The following is a 22345-nucleotide window of genomic DNA, read 5'->3' as shown; positions in this document are numbered from 1 at the left end:
AAAAATGCGGTATTTAACAAGTTCCTGTTCCTCTCTAAAGCTCTAAGCAAAGACAATTGCACTGCCATAACTAACTATATATTTGTGTTTACTTAAGAGACCAATAATAAGGTATAGCTTTACTCATTTTGAATTTGTAAAATGAAATCCAACTCAAAAAGTTTTATTTTTCTATGGGATACTTTCTGGCCATTTCATCTCTCGATCGGAGCGCAATGCTATTACCCCTGTGTGCCAGTAGGTGTCAGCATAACACTGAGTTAACTAAGAGCCATTGAGTTAGAAATAAATAAATCTGAGGCATGTCACTAGTGCTTCCTGTTTAATACATTTGCCTCCAGATTTTGCCTAAAGGAACCTGTGAGGTGAATTTGGACTGTCCTGTTTAGATGAAACATCTGTAAGAGTCTCGAGCGATTAAAAAATACAGGATTTGTGAAAAATTTTGTGGTTCACTCAACCCTACAATGGTTTATCTGTAATGTACGTAGGATTTGATGCTGAGGGACTGCTGCATAGATATCTGCACATGATATCTATACATTAGGAATAGCTTCAAAATCCTTTGGCACAGGCGTAGTCCAGAAATGGAAGATTCTGCCTTCTCAGCAGCCCCAAATCCAGGGAAGGGGCATTAATATATATATATATATATATATACACACACACACACACACACACACACACACACACAGAGACAGACACACACACTTCATACAAACAAGCATTGAATAAAACGAACAAATAATACAAAAACAGAAGAAAATACAAAAACAAAATTACAAGGATGTAAACATAATAACATAAATTGCAATCAAAAATATAACACATTATATTCTCCTAAAAAAGGAAAAAGAACGAAAAATAATACCAAAAAAGAAGAAAAAAATGACTTCCAACTAATTCCATGTTAGAACATTTCTTCAAAAATTAAATCATTACAGGAAACCAGTGATATGAGGAATAAAGATCCACATGGAGTTCATAGGGAAGAGGCGATTTCATCCCTTTTTCTGCAGCCTGTTTTGTCATGACTGCAGCTGAGACAGAAGGGCAATTTCTGGCTACATCGGCTCCCATTTTGTCATATGGTTGCATTCTCACTTGTCCTGGTGACACACCATGGCACCATATAGTGTCATTCCCCCCTCCCCACACCACTGTTTCCTCTCAAAAAGCCATGTACCCCCAGATGTTGGACTACAACACCCATCATCCAAGCCAGGTTAGCCAATGGTCAGGGATGATGGAAGCTGTAGTGTAGCGACATCTGGGGCCCAAAGCTGAAGAACACTGACCTAGGCAAGTTCAGTAGAAACGTCTCCTTGGAAACAACTTTTCATTTCCAGGAATTCTAGTAAACCCTGAAGATACTAGCACTTGTCGAACCCAACTTCTTCTCTGTCCTGTGCTCATTCCAGCATATCAAAAGACAAAGCAAAGACATACCGCCACAGATTAAGCAGATGGCACTGAGCAGGCCAGTTTCCGTGTCGTCCATTTCCAAGGGCAGGAGCTGATTGGCAAATGTGAACACAAGATCCGTCAAGGGACCAAATCCAGCGTTATGCATCTGAGTTCGGTTCAGTGTAAGGCCGTCGGAAAACGTCATCGTGTCTTGTTCGGGCGTGTATCTTGTGCAAATTCTAAGGATCTGGGGGTCGGGGAGAGAAAAGTCATTTTGTTTATGGACATTGCAATTATGGAATTTATAGAGTCCAGGTGTCTGGATGTGTTCTTCAAAAGCAGATGAAGGGGCTGTCCCAGTCATTGGGAAAGGACCACATCAGGTTATGGCCTTCTTGAGAACTCTACAATTATGGGACCAGAAAAGAAACGACTACTGGGAGGAGCATAGGAAGAAGAAGCGCCATGGTACACCTCCATCAGCACCACTAGATGCCTTCGTCTGCCCCAGCTGCAACAAAACATGTCTCTCCCGTATCAGTCTCTACAGATACAGCAGGCATTGTAACTCCCAACAGTTTGACTTCACCCCCAAAGGCACACTCCTCCGTTGTCTCCTGAGACAGACGGATGCCAACCAAATCTAGCTGAAGTTCAGTACTTCCTACATCTGATGCTTAAGTGCAGTGTGTGCAGCCAATCCTACACATGCTTAGGTGAGACTCAGTGAGTTCAACAGGAGCTGCTCAGAAAGCGAAGCTTGAACAGAACCTGCAGCCCACTAGGAAGGTCCCAATGGGGACTTAGGAGGGCTTAATCTTGGCTAGATTGTGTCCTGCATTCACCCTGCACACGGGTTTGGTTTCTGCTGTTTTCTCAGGTCCCCTTTGACCCATAGGTCCTTATTAACAGCAACTTTTAGAAAGAAGAAGAACATAAAGGTCTGAGAATTGCCAGTGGGAAGGATAAGCATTCTGGGATTTGCAGTCTCAAGTCCCTGTCAAGAAAAGTAACTGAGGAATACTAACACCACCACCTCCATTTCTCATGCCCAAGGAAAGCTTCTTAGTCGTGGGCGAGAGGAAGGTGGTAACAGCAGCTCCTAGGACTGGGGCAAGCATGGGCTGCCGAGCTATTCAAGCAACAGGGGTTTCCTTTCCCAAGAACCCACCTCAAATGTCCACACCACTCTCATCACATGATTTGCAAAGGTATCCACAAAGCATATAACATACGCAGAAGTCGCATGATGATGGGTTCTTCTGCTTCCAGCTTGGCACGCAGCAAGAAGCCACCTGGATCTATCCCCTCACTCTTCTCTCTCTCCCCAGGAGAAGAGGAGGAACAGTGGCTCATGCGATGCCAACAGATTTGAGAAATAAAGTGGCAAATCCCAGACTTTTGACAGACAAATTCAGAGTTTGGTGGGAGGAGGCCAACTCTGCTTATTCTCTCTCTCTCTCTCTCTAATTTGTATTTATTATTTTTATTTATAAATGGATGCCCTGTGAAAGAATGTCTTTGCACTCTGAAAAATGATAGAATTTGCTACCACAGGATAGAGGGATGGCTCTCGACGTGGATGACTTTAAAAGAGGATTAGAGAAATCCATGGGCTTCATAAGGCTTTCAGTGGTTACTAGCTTTGATGACTACATCCTCTCTCCATGTCTCTGAGTACAGAACAGAATTCCAGACTAGACGGGCCTTCGAAGCCAGAAGAGCTCTTCCAATTCTCTAGTCTATTTTCTTTAATGTATGAAATCCATGACAACTTCCTCTTCCACCCTGCTACCCTGGCCACAATAAGATATACTGGTAGGGTATGAACCCTGTGCTGTGGCTCCTTTGGCAGTATTCTCTGTTCAGCCCTACGCCAGTTTTCCAGAGATGTGGCCAAAGGAAAGAACCAGGGTTGTAGGATCTTCCTTTCCCCCTCAAGAGTCTCGCCAAGAAATAAAACAGCACATCTGAGTAGGTTTTCTTCAGAGAGGAGGAAAAACAATGGGCAGCGTGAGTGAAAGGGACCCTTCCCACAGTCGCCGAGAGCGGCTAACATTCAGGGAACCTGAGCTGCGTCTCAGTGCTACTTGGGGAGAAGAATGTGGTCTCTTTGGGTTACATATAATACTGCCAGTGACAAACGCGGCGGCATATTCCGATGCAAGGCCCATTCTCTTATTTCACGCTCTCTGTAGCCGTTGACCATAATCTGGTTTTATCGAGCAGGCAAACAGGAGGGTTTCATGAGAAATTATTTATGAATGGCAGGAGCATGGGAAACACAACGCCAGAGAAACACACCCCATAATACTCGCTGATGAGGGCGAGATACAGTTTGGAAACTTCCCACTCTCTGTTTCTCACGTTAACACACACACAGACACAAACTCAACATGAGGATTAGCAGGCCGCAGTTTGCAACTACATTCTCTGCTCTGCAAATGGTTCTCCGTCAGGGCTGATTTGGGGTGCAAGCAGCTGTGTTTCCTTTCAAGGTGCCACAGCAAGCAAGGGAAATGTGTGTGGCGATCACACAGGGTCCCTGGACATTGACGGTCTGTTGATCCCTGTGCCACCACTGTGCTCGCTTCCCCGCTGCCACCAACCCGTTACTCTCGGGTACACACTGAGTCCAGACAGTTATTAAAATTGAACCAAATAAACAAGTTTATTTTATAAGCATTAACAAGTTTATGGTTTCTCAGATAAAATTCTTGTCAGTTTCTTAACTTTAGTTTCTTTACCGGCCTATACCTTCCTAATACCTTCTGACTGATTATCTCAACTGTTTGACTGACTCCTCTTAACAGATTCTCTCACATCAGACTAACCCAACCCACAGACTTATCCTTCTTCCGTCCTTCTCTAACTCCAGACTGACTTCTTAACAACTCTAACTCTAACTCCTCCCCTTGGGTTCCTATTGGTTAATCATTTTACACTTAGTTAACCCTTTCCTTATGAACCCAGTATGATGTCACACACCTAGGAGGACAAACGCCACAATGTGGTTTATACAAATGCAGCTTCAATCTAGTTTCTATACCGAAAGTTCTCATAACATGAGATTAATGTTAACATCTCACAATTAACAAAACAGCTGGCAACAGCTGAAGAAAAGCACACATGATCCCAGGATATGGTCTGCCTGAACATGAGGTCTCCGCCATGCTGGGGCTAAGCAGATATGGGTCTGGTCATGGGCTGGATGAGAGACCACATGGGAAACACATGTATGCTGCCTTGGGTTCCATGACAGGAAAAAGGCAGGATAAGAAATGTTGGGAAATACACAAATCTAGTGACGTGCTCATTACTGGCCTTTTCGATGTATTTGCCCAATCCACTGCTCACTTGCAGATGCAGAAGTTCTAAAGTGCCCACAAAATTCAGACTAAAGAGTTGTATGTACACTCAGACAGAAACGCAGATTTGAGACTACGACCTGTGTCCAGGACGGCTGTCTACCAGCTCCATCTGGTATGACCCTACCTACCTACCTACCTACCTACCAACCAGAGTGGTGCATGCTCTGGTTATCTCCCGCTTGGACTACTGCAATGAGCTCTGTGTGAAGCTACCTTTGAAGGGGACCTGAAAACAACAACTAATCCAGAATGTGACAGCTAGACTGGTGACTGGGAGTAGCCGCTGATCAGGACCACATAACACCAGTCCTAAAAGATCTACATTGGCTCCTAGTACATTTCAGAGCACAATTCAAGATGTTGGTGCTGACCTTTAAAGTCCTAAACAGCTTTGGCCCTGTATATATGAAGGAGCGTCTCCACCCCCATTGTTCAGCCCGGACACTGAGGTCCAGCTCCAAGGGCCTTCTGGTGGTTCCCTCACTGCGAGACATGAGGTTGCAGGGAACCAGGCAGAGGGCCTTCTCGGCAGTGACACCCTCCCTGTGGTACATCCTTCCATCAGATGTCAAGGAAATAAACAACTATCTGAGTCTTAGAATATATCCAAAGGCAGCCCTGTATTGGGAAGGTTTAAATGTTGGATGTTTTATTACGTTTTTACATGTGTTGGAAGCTGCCCAGAGTGGGCACTATAGTACTACTACTATAAACTAAATGAAACTAAATGAACGACCATATTTTTTGCTCTATAAGTCTCACTTTTTCCCTCCTAAAAAGTAAGGGGAAATGTGTGGGTGTCTTATGGAGCGAATGCAGGCTGCGCAGCTATCCCAGAAGCCAGAACAGCAAGAGGGATTGCTGCTTTCACTGCGTAGCGATCCCTCTTGCTGTTCTGGCTTCTGAGATTCAGAATATTTTTTTTCTTGTTTTCCTCCTCCAAAAACTAGGTGCGTCTTGTGGTCTGGTGCGTCTTATAGAGCAAAAAATACGGTAAATGAAAGGAAGGAAAAACTGGAAATGTTTGGGGAACTCAATCTTTGCAAGTCTGGAATTTATAATGACCTAACTGCACCACAACTGGCTGCCAGGGCCCAATCCACCAAGCTAAGCAAATATTTGCAAGGATAAGGAGGGTGTTCTTAAGCAACCAAAATTACAAGTGATTGTGTCTGGCAGCTGACAAGCATTCCTGGAACTGACAGGCTGAAAATAGATGGCAGGCATCTTAAGAGCGAAGGGCTGGAGAGGGAAGTTAAGCTATGTAAACTCTCGCTCAACTTTAAAACAAAACAACAGCAACAACAATATATTAACCATTTTTAAAAAACCATTTGCACTCTCAACCTCTGTTCAGCTCCCTTCTCATATCCCTGCAAAGGAATACGCCCGAGAACTGTGTCATATTTTATAAATTATCAGTACACTTTCCTGGGGGGTAAAGAAGAAGTTAACTATGCCTTATCATAACAGCGCTCACCAAGGCAGGCATGCAGTTCGTAATAAATGGCTCTGTCTTGTGGTGAGACCACACACAAGAAGGAGGCGACGGCAGCAGGCCAGTATGAATGGACGCCGGGAAGAAGAAGGGACTCTGAGACGGGCCTCTTGGGAACTGCAAGGCCAGCTCCTACGATACTTTCCCTCTCCTTTTCCACTGTGCTCTCTTCACCCATATACATCAGTGTCCTACAGGAAGGACTGTTTGCAACAGCTTGTGACAAAGCAACGAGAAGAAAAATGGTCAGAGCAGCTAATATTCTCCTCCCCAGGGATCTTGTGTGAAACTTCAAGGGATTATGGGAGCCCCATTACTTGGACGGGAAACTTTCCTGAACAAACTGTAGGCTGAGCCAAACACAATATGCACAGCAGAGGGCAGAGCCACCCAACAAGGGGCGGAAACAGCTGATGATCTGACACCCATATATTGCAAGCCCAGACTTTTGTGGAGCTGGACTGACCCTAAAGGAAAATGCATGTAGTCAGGGTGTGTGTGCGTGTACTCCAAAATCCAGGCTACAACCCTATCTGGGCAGAGATAACCTTGCCACAGTTGTCCAGGTAAGCTCCTGGATAGATTACTGTGAGGAGTTACACATGCTTTGTAAGCTGGGGACTGGAAGATATGAACATACAACACCAGCGCTTTGTCATCTGTGCTAGCTTCCTGTCTATCTCCAGGCCCAATTCAATGTGCTAGTCCTAAATGGCTTCGGCACAGGTTACCAACTTATTCCTGAAGACCTACCCAGACCTTAAGATATTCATCAGAGGCCCATCACCAGGTTTCCCTGTCTAAAGAGGTGAGGCAGGTACCCAGTACGAAAAGAGTGTTTTCCGTTGTGGTACATTCCTTGTGGAACGCTCTGAACAGAGGTTTAGTGCCAAGTGACTAGCTTTTTAATCTCCTAGGTCTTTTACAATTATGTTTCAGTGTATTTTAGTACTCAGCGCACATTATTTTAAACTGGATTTTAGTACAGTTTTAGAATGCTTTTATCCTACTTGTGTTGGTTTTATATGGATAGTTCTACTAAGTTTATTTACTTTAAAAAATAATGGTTTAATGGGTGGTATATGCATGCCTAAATAAACAAACAAATAGACTAGTTAGAAAACTATTGGTTTTTTCTTTGCATGATGTTATCTTAAAGAAACTGACATTTGTAGACCGCCACTCTTCTGAAGTCTTCCTCATAGCACTTCTTTGAGGATAACAAAGCCAGATTTAATATCAAGGCTGTGTGTGTGCTCTTACGCTTCAAGAAAATACATCACAATTTTGCAATAGCTTAATACAAATTCTGGTAAGAAATGTTCTGTGACCCACATAAAGCACACAAAAAAAGCAAATTTGAAGATATTGGCATAGTTTAGTTCTTAGAAGAGGTGAGGATCATTGCCTGAAAAACAAAAATCTTCCTGAGCTTTGAGGGTTAAACTATCTATTGCCCAAACAAACTCTCCACAAACATATTGCAAGCCTAGTTTATTAGATTAAGGCTACTGTTTGCACCCATGTTTGCTTTCAGCAACATGAAAAACCTGGTTTCAGTCATTCAAGTTTCTCACTATAGTTGGGTTGCAGTCAAGTGAAGGATTACAGAATTCGGAAGGAAACATTGCTGCTTCTCAAGTCATTTCAGTGGAGCCTACAAAGGATACACAATATAAGTCCCTTTGAACTAAATCACAACTGAAAGAGTTGCTTAGCAGTGGATTGGGCCATTGGCTGGGTGGTGTTGTTGTTTAAGCCACCACTAAATGACAGCAAAATGTAAGTGAATCATACCAAAAGAGAAGATACGTACCAAGATGTCCAAGCATGCAGCTTTAAGTAGTGTGATCTGGTCTGCAATTGTCAAACTTGTAAAACCAGGCAGCCGTTTTGCAAATTCCACTATCTTAATAATGCACTTGGTCGCAAGTTCGCTGAATTTGTCCCAGAGCCCAAGGTCCAGCCGAACTCGATGGTCAGCGCTAGAGTTCTAGAAAGAACAGAAGGAATCATAAGATCAGCCAATTTCTGTGCAGTGTAGCTGAATCCATATAAATAATGAAGGGTGGAGAGATCCTGCTACAAGCAATTTCTATTAGCAATCGGAATTGCAGTGAAATTTGCTGCTGGGAATGCTCTTGGTGTAATCATTCAAAAATGAAAGCTGCCATCTGTCAATAAGGCAAAATAATTTTCAGCCTTTCCAAATACCATTGCCATTTTTCTTTCTCTTTAATTATACAGTGTTTATAACCAGGGATTTGAATAAGTGGAACTGGAACACTGGTTTCCATATCTAGGAAAAGGACTATGTCTGGTGGCACATAATTTCAGCACCATGGCTGTGCTCGTGTGTCATGAAAAGTCATAGTTAATAGTCTGCTGTGAATACGCAGAGCACACCAGCTTCCTGACCCTGTGCTAGCGACCAGAAGCAAGAAAACTTGGCTCAGTGTTAGGTTCAAACTGGGTATCAAACAAACCATGACTGGTAAGCCAAGAACATACACAGATTGTGCTTTGTTTGGAGCAAAACAAACCACGACTATCAGCTTGGACATAACACTCAACCACCGCTTGTTGGTCCTTCTCACTAGCAGGGAGGGGCATATCAGGAGCAAACTGGTAAACCATGGCTTGCTATGACATGCAAAATGCAGTGAATGTGAGATCTTTTCACATGCTATTGTTTTAGCAAATTAGTTCAAAATAGTTTATCTTGTCTATACACGGGAAGAGTTTCAGCGCTCTGTCAAAAATCAGTGTTATGAACAGATGAGCCATCTGTTATTGAAAAACTAGTGAGCCAATTTTTAAACAATTATACAACTCTGGATTAAAAAACCCCAACACATATGGTATTGGAGAGTGATCTCTTTATCTCAGCGCACAAAGTTCAACAGTTGTGAAACGTTTGCCTATCAAGAAAATGAAAGTTAATGCATGCAATACTATTCCATGTAGCGGATTTCACTCGGTTTAGCTTTAGAACATCCGAAAATTATTCAGGCTCTTCCAGCCTCAAATAAAGAACAGATCTGTAATGCACCTGGACTCTTCAAGCTGCCTGCACCTGTGAAATGTAGAATCAAACATATGCCAAGTGTGCCCCTGCTACTGGAAGAAACCCTTCTTGTGTTTTATCAATCATCAATCAATCAATCAATCAATCAATCAATGGCCTGTCCTAAGCACTGTGGACATAAAAGAAAATGACATTGTTTTAGAACAGGAAATGAACCTTTCACATGCACAGTGCTGCTAAGAAAGTGGGACAAAGAGGAATGTCTGCAAGAGAGCCCAGCAGCTGAGGGTTCCTTGTTGCAAGAAGAAGGGATTGGGGAGAGGTTCAGTTCAGTTTGCATTTCAAGGAGATTCTGCCTAATCTGCAGTTTGTGAAACAGTACGCAACGGAAGCCCTATCTTCCTTCAAAATTCAGACTACTCTGAAATTTGCAATGCGCTTCTCCAGCCAGGTAATGTGTTGACAAGTGTGCTGACTTTCCGGGAAAGTTGGGTGGAACAAACACACCCAGGAAACATGGGAACACTGGAACAGGGGTTGACATGTTAAGTACCTCCTTCTCCCCATTTAAAGCCTTTGTGCCATCTTTCGAAGGCTTGAATGGGGCTACTGAAAGGCTAGGAAGGTCACGAGACTTGCTGTTGCTAGATCCACGTCTGTGGCCTATTTAAAACGGGTTTAGAATCTGGGCATTCTCCGACAAGAACTGGCACAGGAGAGTGCAAAAGACTGGTACCAACTTGATGAATGGGATAACTTGAAAACGAGGCAGAGAAACTCAAAAAGTTCTGATGAACGGTATAGGTAAATTCCAGGTCCTGGAGGAGTCAGACAAACAGGAAGAGGATCACACAACCATCTTCCCAGCAGCTGAGCCTAGACTCATTTGCTGACAGAAACAAGGCACTTTGTGACCATGCGAAGGAAATGCTTTTGCTTGGGCAGGATAATAACAGGAGGCAGAAGGAAATGTCCCCACAAAACATTTCCTTTAGGAGGCACGATCCAACAGGAACCTTTCCCACGCATGTTGTGCAGAGATGAATTTTGATGCTGAGACTTGCCCTAGGACATTCTGCGACATAAAGGGGTTAACAGTCACCACTTTGCTCATGGAAACATTTCCTCCTCCTACCAGTGAGTCTGCATCCTTAAGATTTATTTTGGATCATCCTCAAGGACCTCGGTGAAATACTGTAGGTGGGGGTGGGGAATAATATCAAGATGTGCAGCCATTCAGGTTGTAATTAAATTTAATAGGCAGTTTATCCACTTCCATAGGGGGGGAAATGGCAGCGAAGAGCAGAGCCTAGAGCAGGAAATCATTTTAAAATAGGGTATCCATCTGGAAAGAAGACGTTGCATGAAATCAGCTAGTGTGAACAAAATCTTGACCGGGATCTTATGAGCTCGGTTTATCATGCTCCTCCGCCCACCATCCCTGAGCCAGGGAAGTTTTGACAGAGATGCTTTTGAGCGGATGCCCGGCAGCTTTAACAAAATGCAAATCTGATTTGGCGATTATGCAAGCTGAAGAGAAGAGGTTAGTCAATAAAGCGCCAAGTTCCCTTGCTGTTTTATTGCACTGCTTTGCTATGTTCAAGAGGGACCCAAAATGGCTGTGCCTCATCTTACGAATGCTGAAACCAGAAAGCGCTGCAACAACATTTTATTCGGTAATCAGAGCTGCTAAAAAGCACCACTTGGAAAAACAAGCACATTTGTAGTCATTCCCCTCGATATGGAAATGTAAAACTGAGTCAGCATTGATATGCAGGCCAAAAGATAAAATATGGAATTAATATAAAAGAAGGTTAGAAGCGGAAATTCCAGGATTCGCTCTCCATGGGTTCTGAGAAGTATCAAACCAGTGGAGTTTTGCTGAATGTTTTACAACAGCATGATTTCCGAGTGTAGTTTTTTTCATGCATGCAGCTTAAGGACCACATTTCCCATAGTGCTGCAACAGAGGACATATGGTGGAATAATACTGTAAGGCCCCCTAGTGACATTTTTATCAGCAGAAAAGCCCAGCCATGCTGTGAAATCCAAACACATGGCCATTTTTAAATTTTATTTATTTTTATTTTTCATCCAAATTGAACCCCTTTGGTGGGTTTTTTTGGGTTTTTTTTTCTGCAGCAATCTGCTGCATCTCCGACTAAGAATATAGAATAAGACATTTGTGGAGAGACTGATATAGTTGCAGAGGGGTGAGGACCCACACTTTTTTGTTCCTCAATTCTGTTTAACCTATTGAACACAATTTCTGCTTTGGTTTGGTTGGGAGAGGCCTGAGCCACTGAAATGAATGCAGACCTCCTCTAGTCAGCCTATCAGGGGGGTCTCAGCAAACCCTGATTTGTTCTTGACCGCTTTGGAGTACAAAACGACAGTTTGCAAGCGCAAAGCAGATGGGCCGGATTAAACGGGCAGCTCACGAATTTGGGAGGTGACTACCTTATCAAAAGCAACAACACACTATTTTTTGTTCAACGGGGAGCAAAACATTCCGTGCAGATTTCTATGCCAAATAAAGCTTATGAAACATACCATCTTTCCTCATGAAAATACCTCAGAAATTTAAAATGGGGGAATTGTCCAATTAATTATTATTATCATCATTATTATTTCTATATGGCAAATTCATGTTAAAATCTATGTGGTGTGCAGAATCTGGGTTAAAACAAAAATAAGTTATCAATATGGTATGGTACTACTATATTATCCAATATAATATGAAGACTGGTCTTGGAATACAAAGCAATCCCCATCAGGGGAAATGTGTTCATTTCTCTCGGTAGTCCTAGCAGGAATAAGCAGACTTTTTTCTACACGGCAGAGATTTATAACTCACTCTTCACTTTCCTCTTGCATGTCCTCTAAGAACCTTGTGGTTCTTCTACTCTCGGTAGGCCTCTGTTTTAATGATTCCCACTCTACTATCATTGATTATTTCAAAATCTTTTGATTTTTGTTTTATTAAATGGATATTTTTTTTTGCCCCATCACCTGGTATGTGATGGCTCCCTCCTGCTCTCATGCATAGAACTACACAACCTGGATCACACCAACAAAAAAGAAAGAAAGGCTTTTGGTATGAAAAGGGTTCTGCTCCACTGCATGGGGTTGCATTAAATACTTCCTGGTCCCTTCCAGGTCAATTAACTTCTGTGATTCTGACAGCGCACCAGACCCCTCCAGGCTTCATTACACACATCTCTTACCGTAGTGTATTTGCCCAGCTGGCAGAGAGAAGGGAAGGTTTCCTGGTGAGATTTTCGGATTTTCTCTGTGAGATCATCCAACTCTGCCGTCATTTCGTAATTCTCCATAAACTCTTGCTTTAAAGGCTCCTTCTTCTTTTTGTTCCTGTCATTTCTGACAGCTGGGAGGGGGGCAAGAAGGGAGGCAGTTCAAGTATGGCACACTAACCAAAGTCCAACAGCTCTTGGATACAGCAGCAAACGTTAAACAAGCAAAACATACTGAGAGCACCAAAACACCACTAAGGAGCAATAAAATACAACGGGGGGTATAGGAAGCTGTCTTCTACCGAGTAAGATCACTGGTCCTTCTAGCTCAGGATCACCTAAACCAGGGTGGCTAACCTGCACCCATCCAGGTGTTGTTGGACTACAACTCCCATCAGCCCCCAGGCATGGCCAATGGTGAGGGCTGATGGGAACTGGAGTCTCACAAGGCCAAGCCTTATGAGGAGCAGTTGAAGGAGCTGGGTATGTTTAGCTTGGAAAAGAGGAGATATGGTAGCCATCTTCAAATATCTCAAGGACTGTCACGTGGAAGAGGGAACAAGCTTGTTTTCTCCTGCTCTGGAGGGCAGGACTCAGACCAATGGCTTCAAAGGGCCAAAGGAGATTCCGACTAAACATCAGGAAAACCTTTCTGAGAGTAAGAGCTGTTCGACAACGGGACGGTCTCGCTCGGGAGGCTGTGGACTCTCCTTCCTTGGAGGTCTTTAAGCAGAGGTTGGATGGCCATCTGCCATGGATGCTTTAGGTAAGATTCTTGCATTGTAGGGGGTTGGACTAGATGACCCTTGGTGTTCCTTCCAACCATAACATTGTATGATTCTCAGGTCTAGAGAACCATAGGTGAGCCACTCTCAGTCTATGCAAACTGGCCATGGCTCAACAGGATTGCAGGCAGGAGTCTTTACCCAGGCCTACCTTGAGATGTTGGAGATTTGATCTGGGATCATTTGCACACAAAGTATGAGTTCTACCATTGAGCTGAAGCATCCTACCCCACAACCCCCAATAATAATAATAATACCCTTCATAGTAAATTAACCCAGACTGACATTTTAAGGTAAGGCTGTTCCTAATACAGTGCAAGGATCTCTCTTCAGTTATTTATAGGCAAACTGCATGCAACAACACGTGATATTACAATATTCATCATTGGCACTGCCCATGGAATCACTTTGTGCTATAAACAAAGGTGTTTGTACCTTTAAGTTGCCACCTCTGGGAAACTGCATTTCGATATGTTTTGCTGCAATTTCCATTTCTATATAGGATCATGCCGCTTGGTGACCAATTATCACTAGATTAACACCGAGATACCAAACTTAGTAGTACCACAGGGACAAAAACATTCTAAGTATGGAGTGGATTGAAATTGTGGTTAGGGTAATATATGCATGGGCTGAGGCACTCTGGGGGATAAACTAAATTAGCCAGGTGAGCTCTAAAGGGAATAGCGCTACATCTACACTCTGATGGAGGACTAAGCCTACCGTTAATACAATGCAGGCTCCAATGGAATTAGTATACGGAGTCAGCTACCCATAATCCACAAGAAGCCCCAAATGTGATGTCACTGAATGAGCACTGCACTAGGTCAAATCATGACTGCCTTGCAATAAGTTACCTAGGCCATCTTAAACAGTGACAGCAAGGCTAAACTACAAACTTGGTTTCCTTGTATAGTCAATGAGAGGAGTGTAAATGGAAAATTAAGAACCAAGGGTGGTGAAAATGTTGGACCAGGACTTCACTGGTATTTGGCTGCCCCACTTTGTTAATGGCTATTCTCCTGCTGCCCTTAAAATTGTTTTCTGTGAATCCTTTGGAACTCATTTTATGGGCCGTGTAGTATGAAGACAGGCTCAAATCCACCTGTCCCTTTTTCTCCCTCTAGGAATAGGTAACCAGTTCACCCACAGAGAGATTCCAGCCCACACCATCTGAAAAGACCTTCCTCAGAGGGACGTGAACTGTATGGCAAAATAAAGCCAGGACTGCAGCCAAGCCCATCACCCAATAGCAGAAAAGAAACACAGAAACACACACACACAAAGCAATTCCCATCTGAATCATCTGGTCCCTGGGAGTTCTTGGCAGCAGCTCGCAAGATTGCCCTAAATAAGGTGTTTGTGTTCTACAAGCTGTTCCAAGCTATTGAGCTAAGTAGCTGCTGAGACCTTATGTTTAGCAAATGTGTCAATCAGCACACAGAAATATATGCAAATGGAGCTCTATGGCAAGAGGCCTGCTGCTCCTTGCAGTGGGAGAGGAGTTTACATAACAAGGAAGCAGGGCAATTCTACTGCCTTGGCACAACGCTGCGTTTGCTACGCTTGACCATCAGCAGCTAGCTAGCTGTTGTCCATCATGCACTCTGGAAAGGCACAGGAGCCACGTTAGAACAAAGGTGGCAACCCCATAGGCCACTGCTGCTGTTTTGGGGGGGGTCAAACATATGTCTTGTGTGTCTGAAGTCACAGGTGGGCAACATCATTTTTGGGTGGCGTGAATTAGATTTGTGTTCTGAAGCAGTACAGGGAACCTGAGTTGATGGAAAGGGAGGTGAAATATTACATTGACAGCTAACACATCCCTCCAGGTGTCCCTGTTTTCCAGGGACAGTCCCGGATTTGCAGAAGCCATCCCAGTTTCTGATGTGATCCCAGTATGTCCCGCTTTTCCTTAGGATGTCCCTATTTTTATCCGAGAAATGTTGGAGGGTATGGAGTTATTTGACCCTTGAGCCATCTGAAGGCAGCCCTGTATAGGGAACATTTTTAACGTTTAATGCTGTATTATGTTTTTATATATGTTGGAAGTTGCCTCGAGTGGCTGAGGCAACACAGTCAGATGGGTGGGGTAAAAATAGAATGATGATGATGATGATAGATGCCCTTATCTTCATCAGAGGAATGTTGGAGGATATGAGCTAAAACACCCTTTAAGTCCTGCCTTTTAATGTAATTATGCTATCAAAAAAGCCCCACCCTTTAATGTCAGGCACACTTAAAGCTGCTATCCTGCAAACACTTACTTGGGAGTAAGCCCCGCTGATCTAAATGCGGCATACGTTTGAGTAGAAATGCATAAAATCTGTACTGTAAGAAAGTCAGTCAGATGACGTGATAATTTAGCACCTTGCACAATTTATTGAAAATGGTGAGGTGTAATTTTGAAAGGTGTAAAGAACTTCTGGACGAAGAAAGCAATACACATACTCAGTGATATTGCTGTTTCAACGTAAAAGTCAATGGCAAGACTCTTCTACAGGCCAGGGAATTAAATAAACATACAAAAATCAGTAAATTCCAAGCTAGTGTTCCCAGAGTGACTGTAACTGCCGTGCTGTGCAAATACAGAATATGTGATTATGCTGTATATTGTATTTTATATAAGTTATATCTTCCCAAAGCTAGTTATCTCTGCACAAATCCCAAGTGCAAGATCATGGGCTTTAATGAAGTCACACCAACTATGAATCTAACTATTGTATTTAACATGCCTGGAGTAATGTTGATATAAGAATTCGTTATAGCCATTAAATACTTAGGACTCAAGTGCTGCAGTATTTCATCGTTCCACTGAGTGTGTTGAATGGGAGGCAGAATGCTTTGGAGAGCCAGGCTATTAAAGGGGAAACACTGGCACATATTTACACACCGGGTGTATATAGCAGCACTCACACATGTTTACGTTTTATAACGTATCTATACCTACATGCAGGGCCAGCCCAAGACATTTTGGCACCTGAGGCAAACCACAAAACCATGTCCCCCTGTCAGGTAAAGAGGAGTGAGCGAAGAACAGCGGGAAGAAACAAATCAACTTTACACAGTGGTTGAAGTGGGAACTAAAGGCTGCCACCAGGGGGAAAGGGAGTTCCTCTGAATCCCACCAGATGGGTGTAGACCCTAAGGTACAAGACAACAGCCCACACCATTTTCTCCCGGGGAGGAGACCAGCAACGCCTCCTAATCACCAAGAGACTTCTGTAGAGGCGGCATGGGGGTAATGACTGCTCCCCACATCAAATGGGGGGCGCCTGTTGCGTGGTTGAGCGCAGCCCCAAGGATCCCAGTGCGGCTCCCAGTAGTACGGGCTGGCTCCGCCCTCCCCGGCTGGATACCTGGAGGTCTCCGCCTACCTCAGCCAATTGCCCAATCCTGCCTGGGAAGGCATTGCCAGGGGATCGGCCAGGTAGGGGGAGGGACCGCCCTGCCCACACAACGGAAGGTGAATCTTACCTGCAAAGCGTAAGTTGGCTCCAGACCTTCTCCCACCCTGCCCTCCCTCAGTTAAGCCTTCTTTTGCAGGTTAACCTCTTCTCCACAGGTATGCGGGTGCTGCTATGTCATGGTTGTTGTCGAAGGGCTGGAAAGGAATTTTCCTGCATTGGCAGGTTTTGCCTTTCCCATAGCAAAACATCACAACTTTGGCGGTTTCAGGCCTTGGGCAGAATCCTTTAGCATATCTTCCTAAATGGGGGAAGGGTTTGACGCAATGACCCACAGCCCCTTTTCGGCAGTGATCCCAGAGTTCCCCGTTAAGGGGGTCTTTCAGAAGACATCTGAAGGCAGCCCTGTTTAGGGAAGTTTTTATTGGTTTATGTTTTATTATGTTTTGAATATTCTGTTGGGAGCTGCCCAGAGTGGCTGGGTAGGCCTGGCCAGATGGGCAGGGTATAAGTAATAAATTATTATTATTATTATTATTATTATTATTATTATTAATAATAATAATAATATTAACTTCTTGAAGTCTGCCACCTTGCTGTTTCCTACATTTCTCCCCTATTATGTTCTTTTTCATCACTTCCTCTTAAGATATGCTGAATTTGCCTTACGGGGGGAAAAAAGATTAAGATGATCTGCTTGGGCTTAGTGCCAGAATCTGGTAATAGCTGTACATTTCATTTATGATTTACAGACTACCCTCACTACTGGAAAGGAAACTTCCAAGCAGGAGTTTATAGAATGCGAGAGCAGACAGAAGGAAGTAACATCCTTCCTTCTCCCGGGTTGTTCTTAAGAAACAAGTTTATGCTTTCACTCTTGGTGCCAAAATGGCGGCACTGGAAGGGAAAGGGGGGTGGGGTGGCAACCTCAGAACCTATCCTTCTGGGAGCATAAAGGAGGGTGCTTTCTCTCACCCAAAGAGGGAGACTTGTCAAGGAGCCCAGTCCGCAGGGGACATGTTAGGAGGGGAGAGTACCTCTTCAAGTCATCTCTTGTTTCGGTTAAGACATTAGTCGAGAATGTGGTACACAAAATAATCATGTGCAGGACTGCATGGTATTTGGCTGAGGTGAAGACGAATAACTTCTAGGTTTAAAATTCATCATGGGCACGCACACACACCCACACCCACACCCACACCCACACCCACACCCACACCCACACCCACATCACATGCAAATAGTGCCACAGATTTAATGAAGGGTGTAAGATGCCTGACAAAAACTATTGGGATTATTATTATTATTATTATTATTAGGAAAACCAGGTGACACTAACTGATACATACACAAGGCACCCACAAAGATAAGGCTAATATGCACATTTTAAAAACACAAACATCCTAACTGAATTTTCACACTGATACATTTAGAATTTAATATACACTGAATATATCTAGGGGCTTGATACATTCATATATATCAGAGGTTTCCTACATCACAATTTCAATGGTGTTTGAAATGAGATGATATAGAGTACTGTATAAATATTCAGTACATGCAGACACGTATTAAAGTAAAGCACATCGCAAAAAATACAATAAAATATATTGTGTAGTATCCAGAACTATCTGAACCAGCTTCCGAAAATGTGAAGAGATTTGTTTTTTCCTCTTTCCCCTCACCCCAAGCCTCCTGCAGCCCTTGAAATCTGTTCCACCAGTGAACAGACACCTTTTCCAGTTATGCATTGAGTTATTCTACAGATGCAAATCAAAATTAAGGTGCTGGAAACTGGTACACTGTTGGTTTTCTCTAGGTGCAGATATGAGGCAAAGCCCTCAATGCTTTCACACTTAAAGACATTTCTTTAGTAGATTTGTCCTTGCTAATTTTTAGCATCCTAGAAAGGAGGCAGTAAGCTTTGGAGGAAACCAAAATGCTTTAAAGGACTCGGACAACGCATGAGCCATGTGTACATCACAATTTCTAGACCCTGCCAACAACACAGAGAGACTGAATTCTGTCTGGTTTCCATGTACTTTTCATTCATTACATAATTCTTGCTATATTGCTATAAACTTGATCTATTATAACCTTCAGTACTGTACATTAAATGACATTGAAAATTAGATTATTCTGATTATTAGAGAAGTGAAAAAGGTACTAAACATCTGTAAGCCTCATAATCAATCACTGTATCCATCCGAGTGCAATAAAAATCAATCAGGAGCTAGTGCATTTAAATCTAATTTTTTAAGCATGACATTTCCCTCCAAGTTTCTTTCTTTAAATGTCACCCTTTTCTAGTACAATGATTGATTCTATCCCCAGGGACAGCCCGTGAACACGAGCAGTTTCATCTACTCTGTGGAACAGATATTTACCTCCTAAATTTAAAAAAATAACAGTGAGCACTACATTTTCCTTAAGCAAAGAGATATTAGTACTAATTGCTAGATGCTGAATTATCAGGTACAAGTGGTGAAAATACATCCTGGTCATTTTCACTGTCAACATTCTGTGTATTTTTCTCCTAGAGGAATAAAGGCAGTCATTCAAAATAAAAGCTTATGTGGATTTTTATGTGCAGCCAATCAGAAGCCACGCTTTGGTTTTCTAACGTCTTGGAAGTCTGGAACGGATTCCATTTGATTTCCAAGGTACGACTGTACTTCATAACATTTAGCACTGGGATGAATGGAACAGTCTGTTTTTGCTCTATATCAGTTTCATTCAAAAGGCTGTTCTGTCCCATTTCCACATTAATTTGCATTTTAATTTTTTTAAAAAACAAACCCACAGGAATGTTGTTTGAGAAAGTAAAAAGGTAAAGGGCCCCTGACAGTTAAGTCCAGTTGCGAACGACTCTGGGGTTGCAGCGCTCATCTCACTTTACTGGCCAAGGGAGCTGATGTTTGTCCACAGACAGTTTTTCCGGGTCATGTGGCCAGCATGACTGAGCCACTTCTGGCAAAACCAGAGCAGTGCACGGAAATGCCGTTTACCTTCCTGCCAGAGCGGTACCTATTTATCTACTTGCACTTTGACGCGCTTTCGAATTGCTAGGTTGGCAAGAGCAGGGACCGAGCAACAGGAGCTCACCCCATCGTGGGGATTCAAACCACCGACCTTCCGATCGGCAGGCCCTAGGCTCAGTGGTTTAGACCACAGCAACACCTGCGTCCCTGTTTGAGCAACTACAGGATTTCAAAATTTGGAGAAATGCATGATCCAAAGAAAAATTATGTTCCAACCCATTCATTAGGTGCAGATCAGTTACTTCAAATCAGAATTCACAGAAATCGTATTCCTCAAGCATTCCTAATGCAACTTACAATTCTTTTCTTAAAAAATGAAATAAAAGATATTAAACAACAGATGTTCTTATTTCAAACACATTGAATGTTCTTATTTCAAACACATCATTCTTATTTCAAACAACTGATGCAAAGAGTCAAATAATAGAAAGTGGAGAATTACCCTCATTCCTTGAACTTACAGAAGTGTTGCTTCTGAGAATATCAGACATACCTTGCCTTCATGAAAAGGAGGCCCATTGCATTCAATAACCAATCGCTTTGTCCTTGAACTTTTGCTGTGCACTTGGAGATGGAGTGACATATAACAGGCTCTGAAGCAATGTGCTGTTTGTGATGTCCATGCAATAAAGAACATGTCATCTCCACTCAAGTTGTTCTTATGAAATGATGCAATGTAATGGCTTAGACTGTGAGCTTTAAACAAGGAAGTTGCTGGTTCAAATTTCATACTACGATTCAGGGGATGCTCTTATGATAGCCACAAACACTGAGTTTTCTGTTTATAATTAACTTAATTATTGTAGTGCATACGTAGGGGGTATGCATTTCAAAATGATCACAACAATGCAGAATAATTGTCACTGTAAGCATGAGGATACTGAACATTTTGCAGAGATTCACTTACTGATTTGATTTGGGCTGATCTGTTTTTCTAAATGTTAATAGTTTGGTTCCCTAAGGACTCATAGTCTAGGACGAATGGAACCTGTGGTCTTCCAAATGTTGGACTATGGTTCCTATTATCCCTGATCATCATCCACAGGGGTGCCAACTTGAATAAAATATTCAATAATCGCTCACAAGATGCAGTACACACACACACCATATGAATGGCAATGCCCATCAACTTTTGGGGAAGGCCAATCCCCTCAAATATTTTATTTGGGACCTCAGCCCCTAGAAGCTGGCTCCTGTGATTGACCATGGTGGATGTGGCTGATGGGACTTGTAGTGCAACAATAACTGAAGGACCACAGTTACCACCCCTAGTCTAAGACTACTGAACAGTTTGACAGACAAAAGAGTCAAGGGAAATGAAAATGACATTGTTAATTTTAAACATAAAAGGTAAAGGGACCCCTGACCATTAGGGGCAGTCATGACCTACTCTGGAGTTGTGGTGCTCATCTCGCTTTATTGGCCGAGGGAGCCGGCGTACAGCTTCCGGGTCATGTGGCGCATGACTAAGCCACTTCTGGCGAACCAGAGCAGCGCATGGAAACGCCATTTACCTTCCCGCCGGAGAAGTACCTATTTATCTACTTGCACTTTGACGTACTTTCGAACTGCTAGGTTGGCAGGAGCAGGGATCGAGCAACGGGAGCTCACCCCGTTACGGGGATTTGAACCACCACCTTCTGATTGGCAAGTCCTAGGCTCTGTGGTTTAACCCACAGTGCCACCTGCGTCCCAATTTTAAACATAGTGTAAAACAATAGTTTCAGTCGGGATTGTGCATTATAGATCACTACAACCGCTAGGAAGTCCATCTTTCCAAAGGTGGAATGTTTATTAGAAATCCAATTTTTAGCAATCTGAAGCTGTGTACACACCATACATTTAAAGTACAGTGGTAACTCAGGTTACAAATAGTTCTGCTTACGAACGCTTTGGGTTACAAACTCTACAAACCCGGAAGGTGTCCCGGGTTGTGAACTTTGCCCCAGGATAGGAACGCAATCTGCTTCCGGGGGCGCGGGAGGCCTATGCAGGGAATGCGCGCCTCAGGTTAAGAATGCTTCGGGTTAAGAACGGACTTCCAGAACGAATTAAGTTCGTAGCCCGAGGTAACACTGTACATGGTCCCCCCCCCCAAAAAAAACCTTGAGAACTGCAGTTTACCCCTAAGAAAGCTACAGTTACAAACTACAGCTCCCATATGTATGGTGTTTTCAGTTGTCCCAACCCTAACTTTGCAAATAGTGTGCTGTGAATAATGAAGATTTGACCACCTTTATCAATACAGCACATTTTATTTCTTGCACTTGTAAACCAGCTGCTCTAGAAACACCCTTTCTTGACATCAACGTTCGTAGAACTTGATAACTTCAACACTCCTACACCAATTTAACTTGGTTCAATAGAAAGAAAATTTTTTTCCTACTTTGTCCTATCCAACATGCAATCTCCAATCTATTGTGCTACAATGATATTTTATAATAATTCTTCCCCCATCCCATCTACATCAATGGATACTATTAATGCCTGCAAATATCTGCAGAAACATGCATTCCAGATGCAAATCTTAGCAACCAGATACCAAAATTACTCT

General features: G+C 43.0%; 1 protein-coding gene across 12 annotated transcripts in view; it reads right to left on the bottom strand.

The window, feature by feature from the left end:
- Positions 1-22345, bottom strand: part of RARB (retinoic acid receptor beta) — a 352738-nt gene that overhangs the window by 4669 nt on the left and 325724 nt on the right. For all 12 annotated transcript variants that reach the window (XM_080974915.1, XM_080974916.1, XM_080974924.1 and 9 more), the window contains 3 exons: positions 12532-12692; positions 8093-8269; positions 1450-1654 (listed from right to left, as the gene is read on the bottom strand). In XM_080974915.1, the coding sequence (XP_080831041.1) occupies positions 1450-1654; positions 8093-8269; positions 12532-12692 (543 nt within the window). The remainder of the gene's footprint in view (positions 1-1449; positions 1655-8092; positions 8270-12531; positions 12693-22345) is intronic.

Source organism: Podarcis pityusensis (genome assembly GCF_964106645.2).
Source record: "Podarcis pityusensis genome assembly, chromosome: 12".
In the NCBI taxonomy this organism is placed as follows: Eukaryota; Metazoa; Chordata; class Lepidosauria; order Squamata; family Lacertidae; genus Podarcis; species Podarcis pityusensis.
The sequence above is the reverse complement of the archived record's forward strand: the minus strand, read 5'-3'. Positions and strand labels throughout refer to the sequence as shown.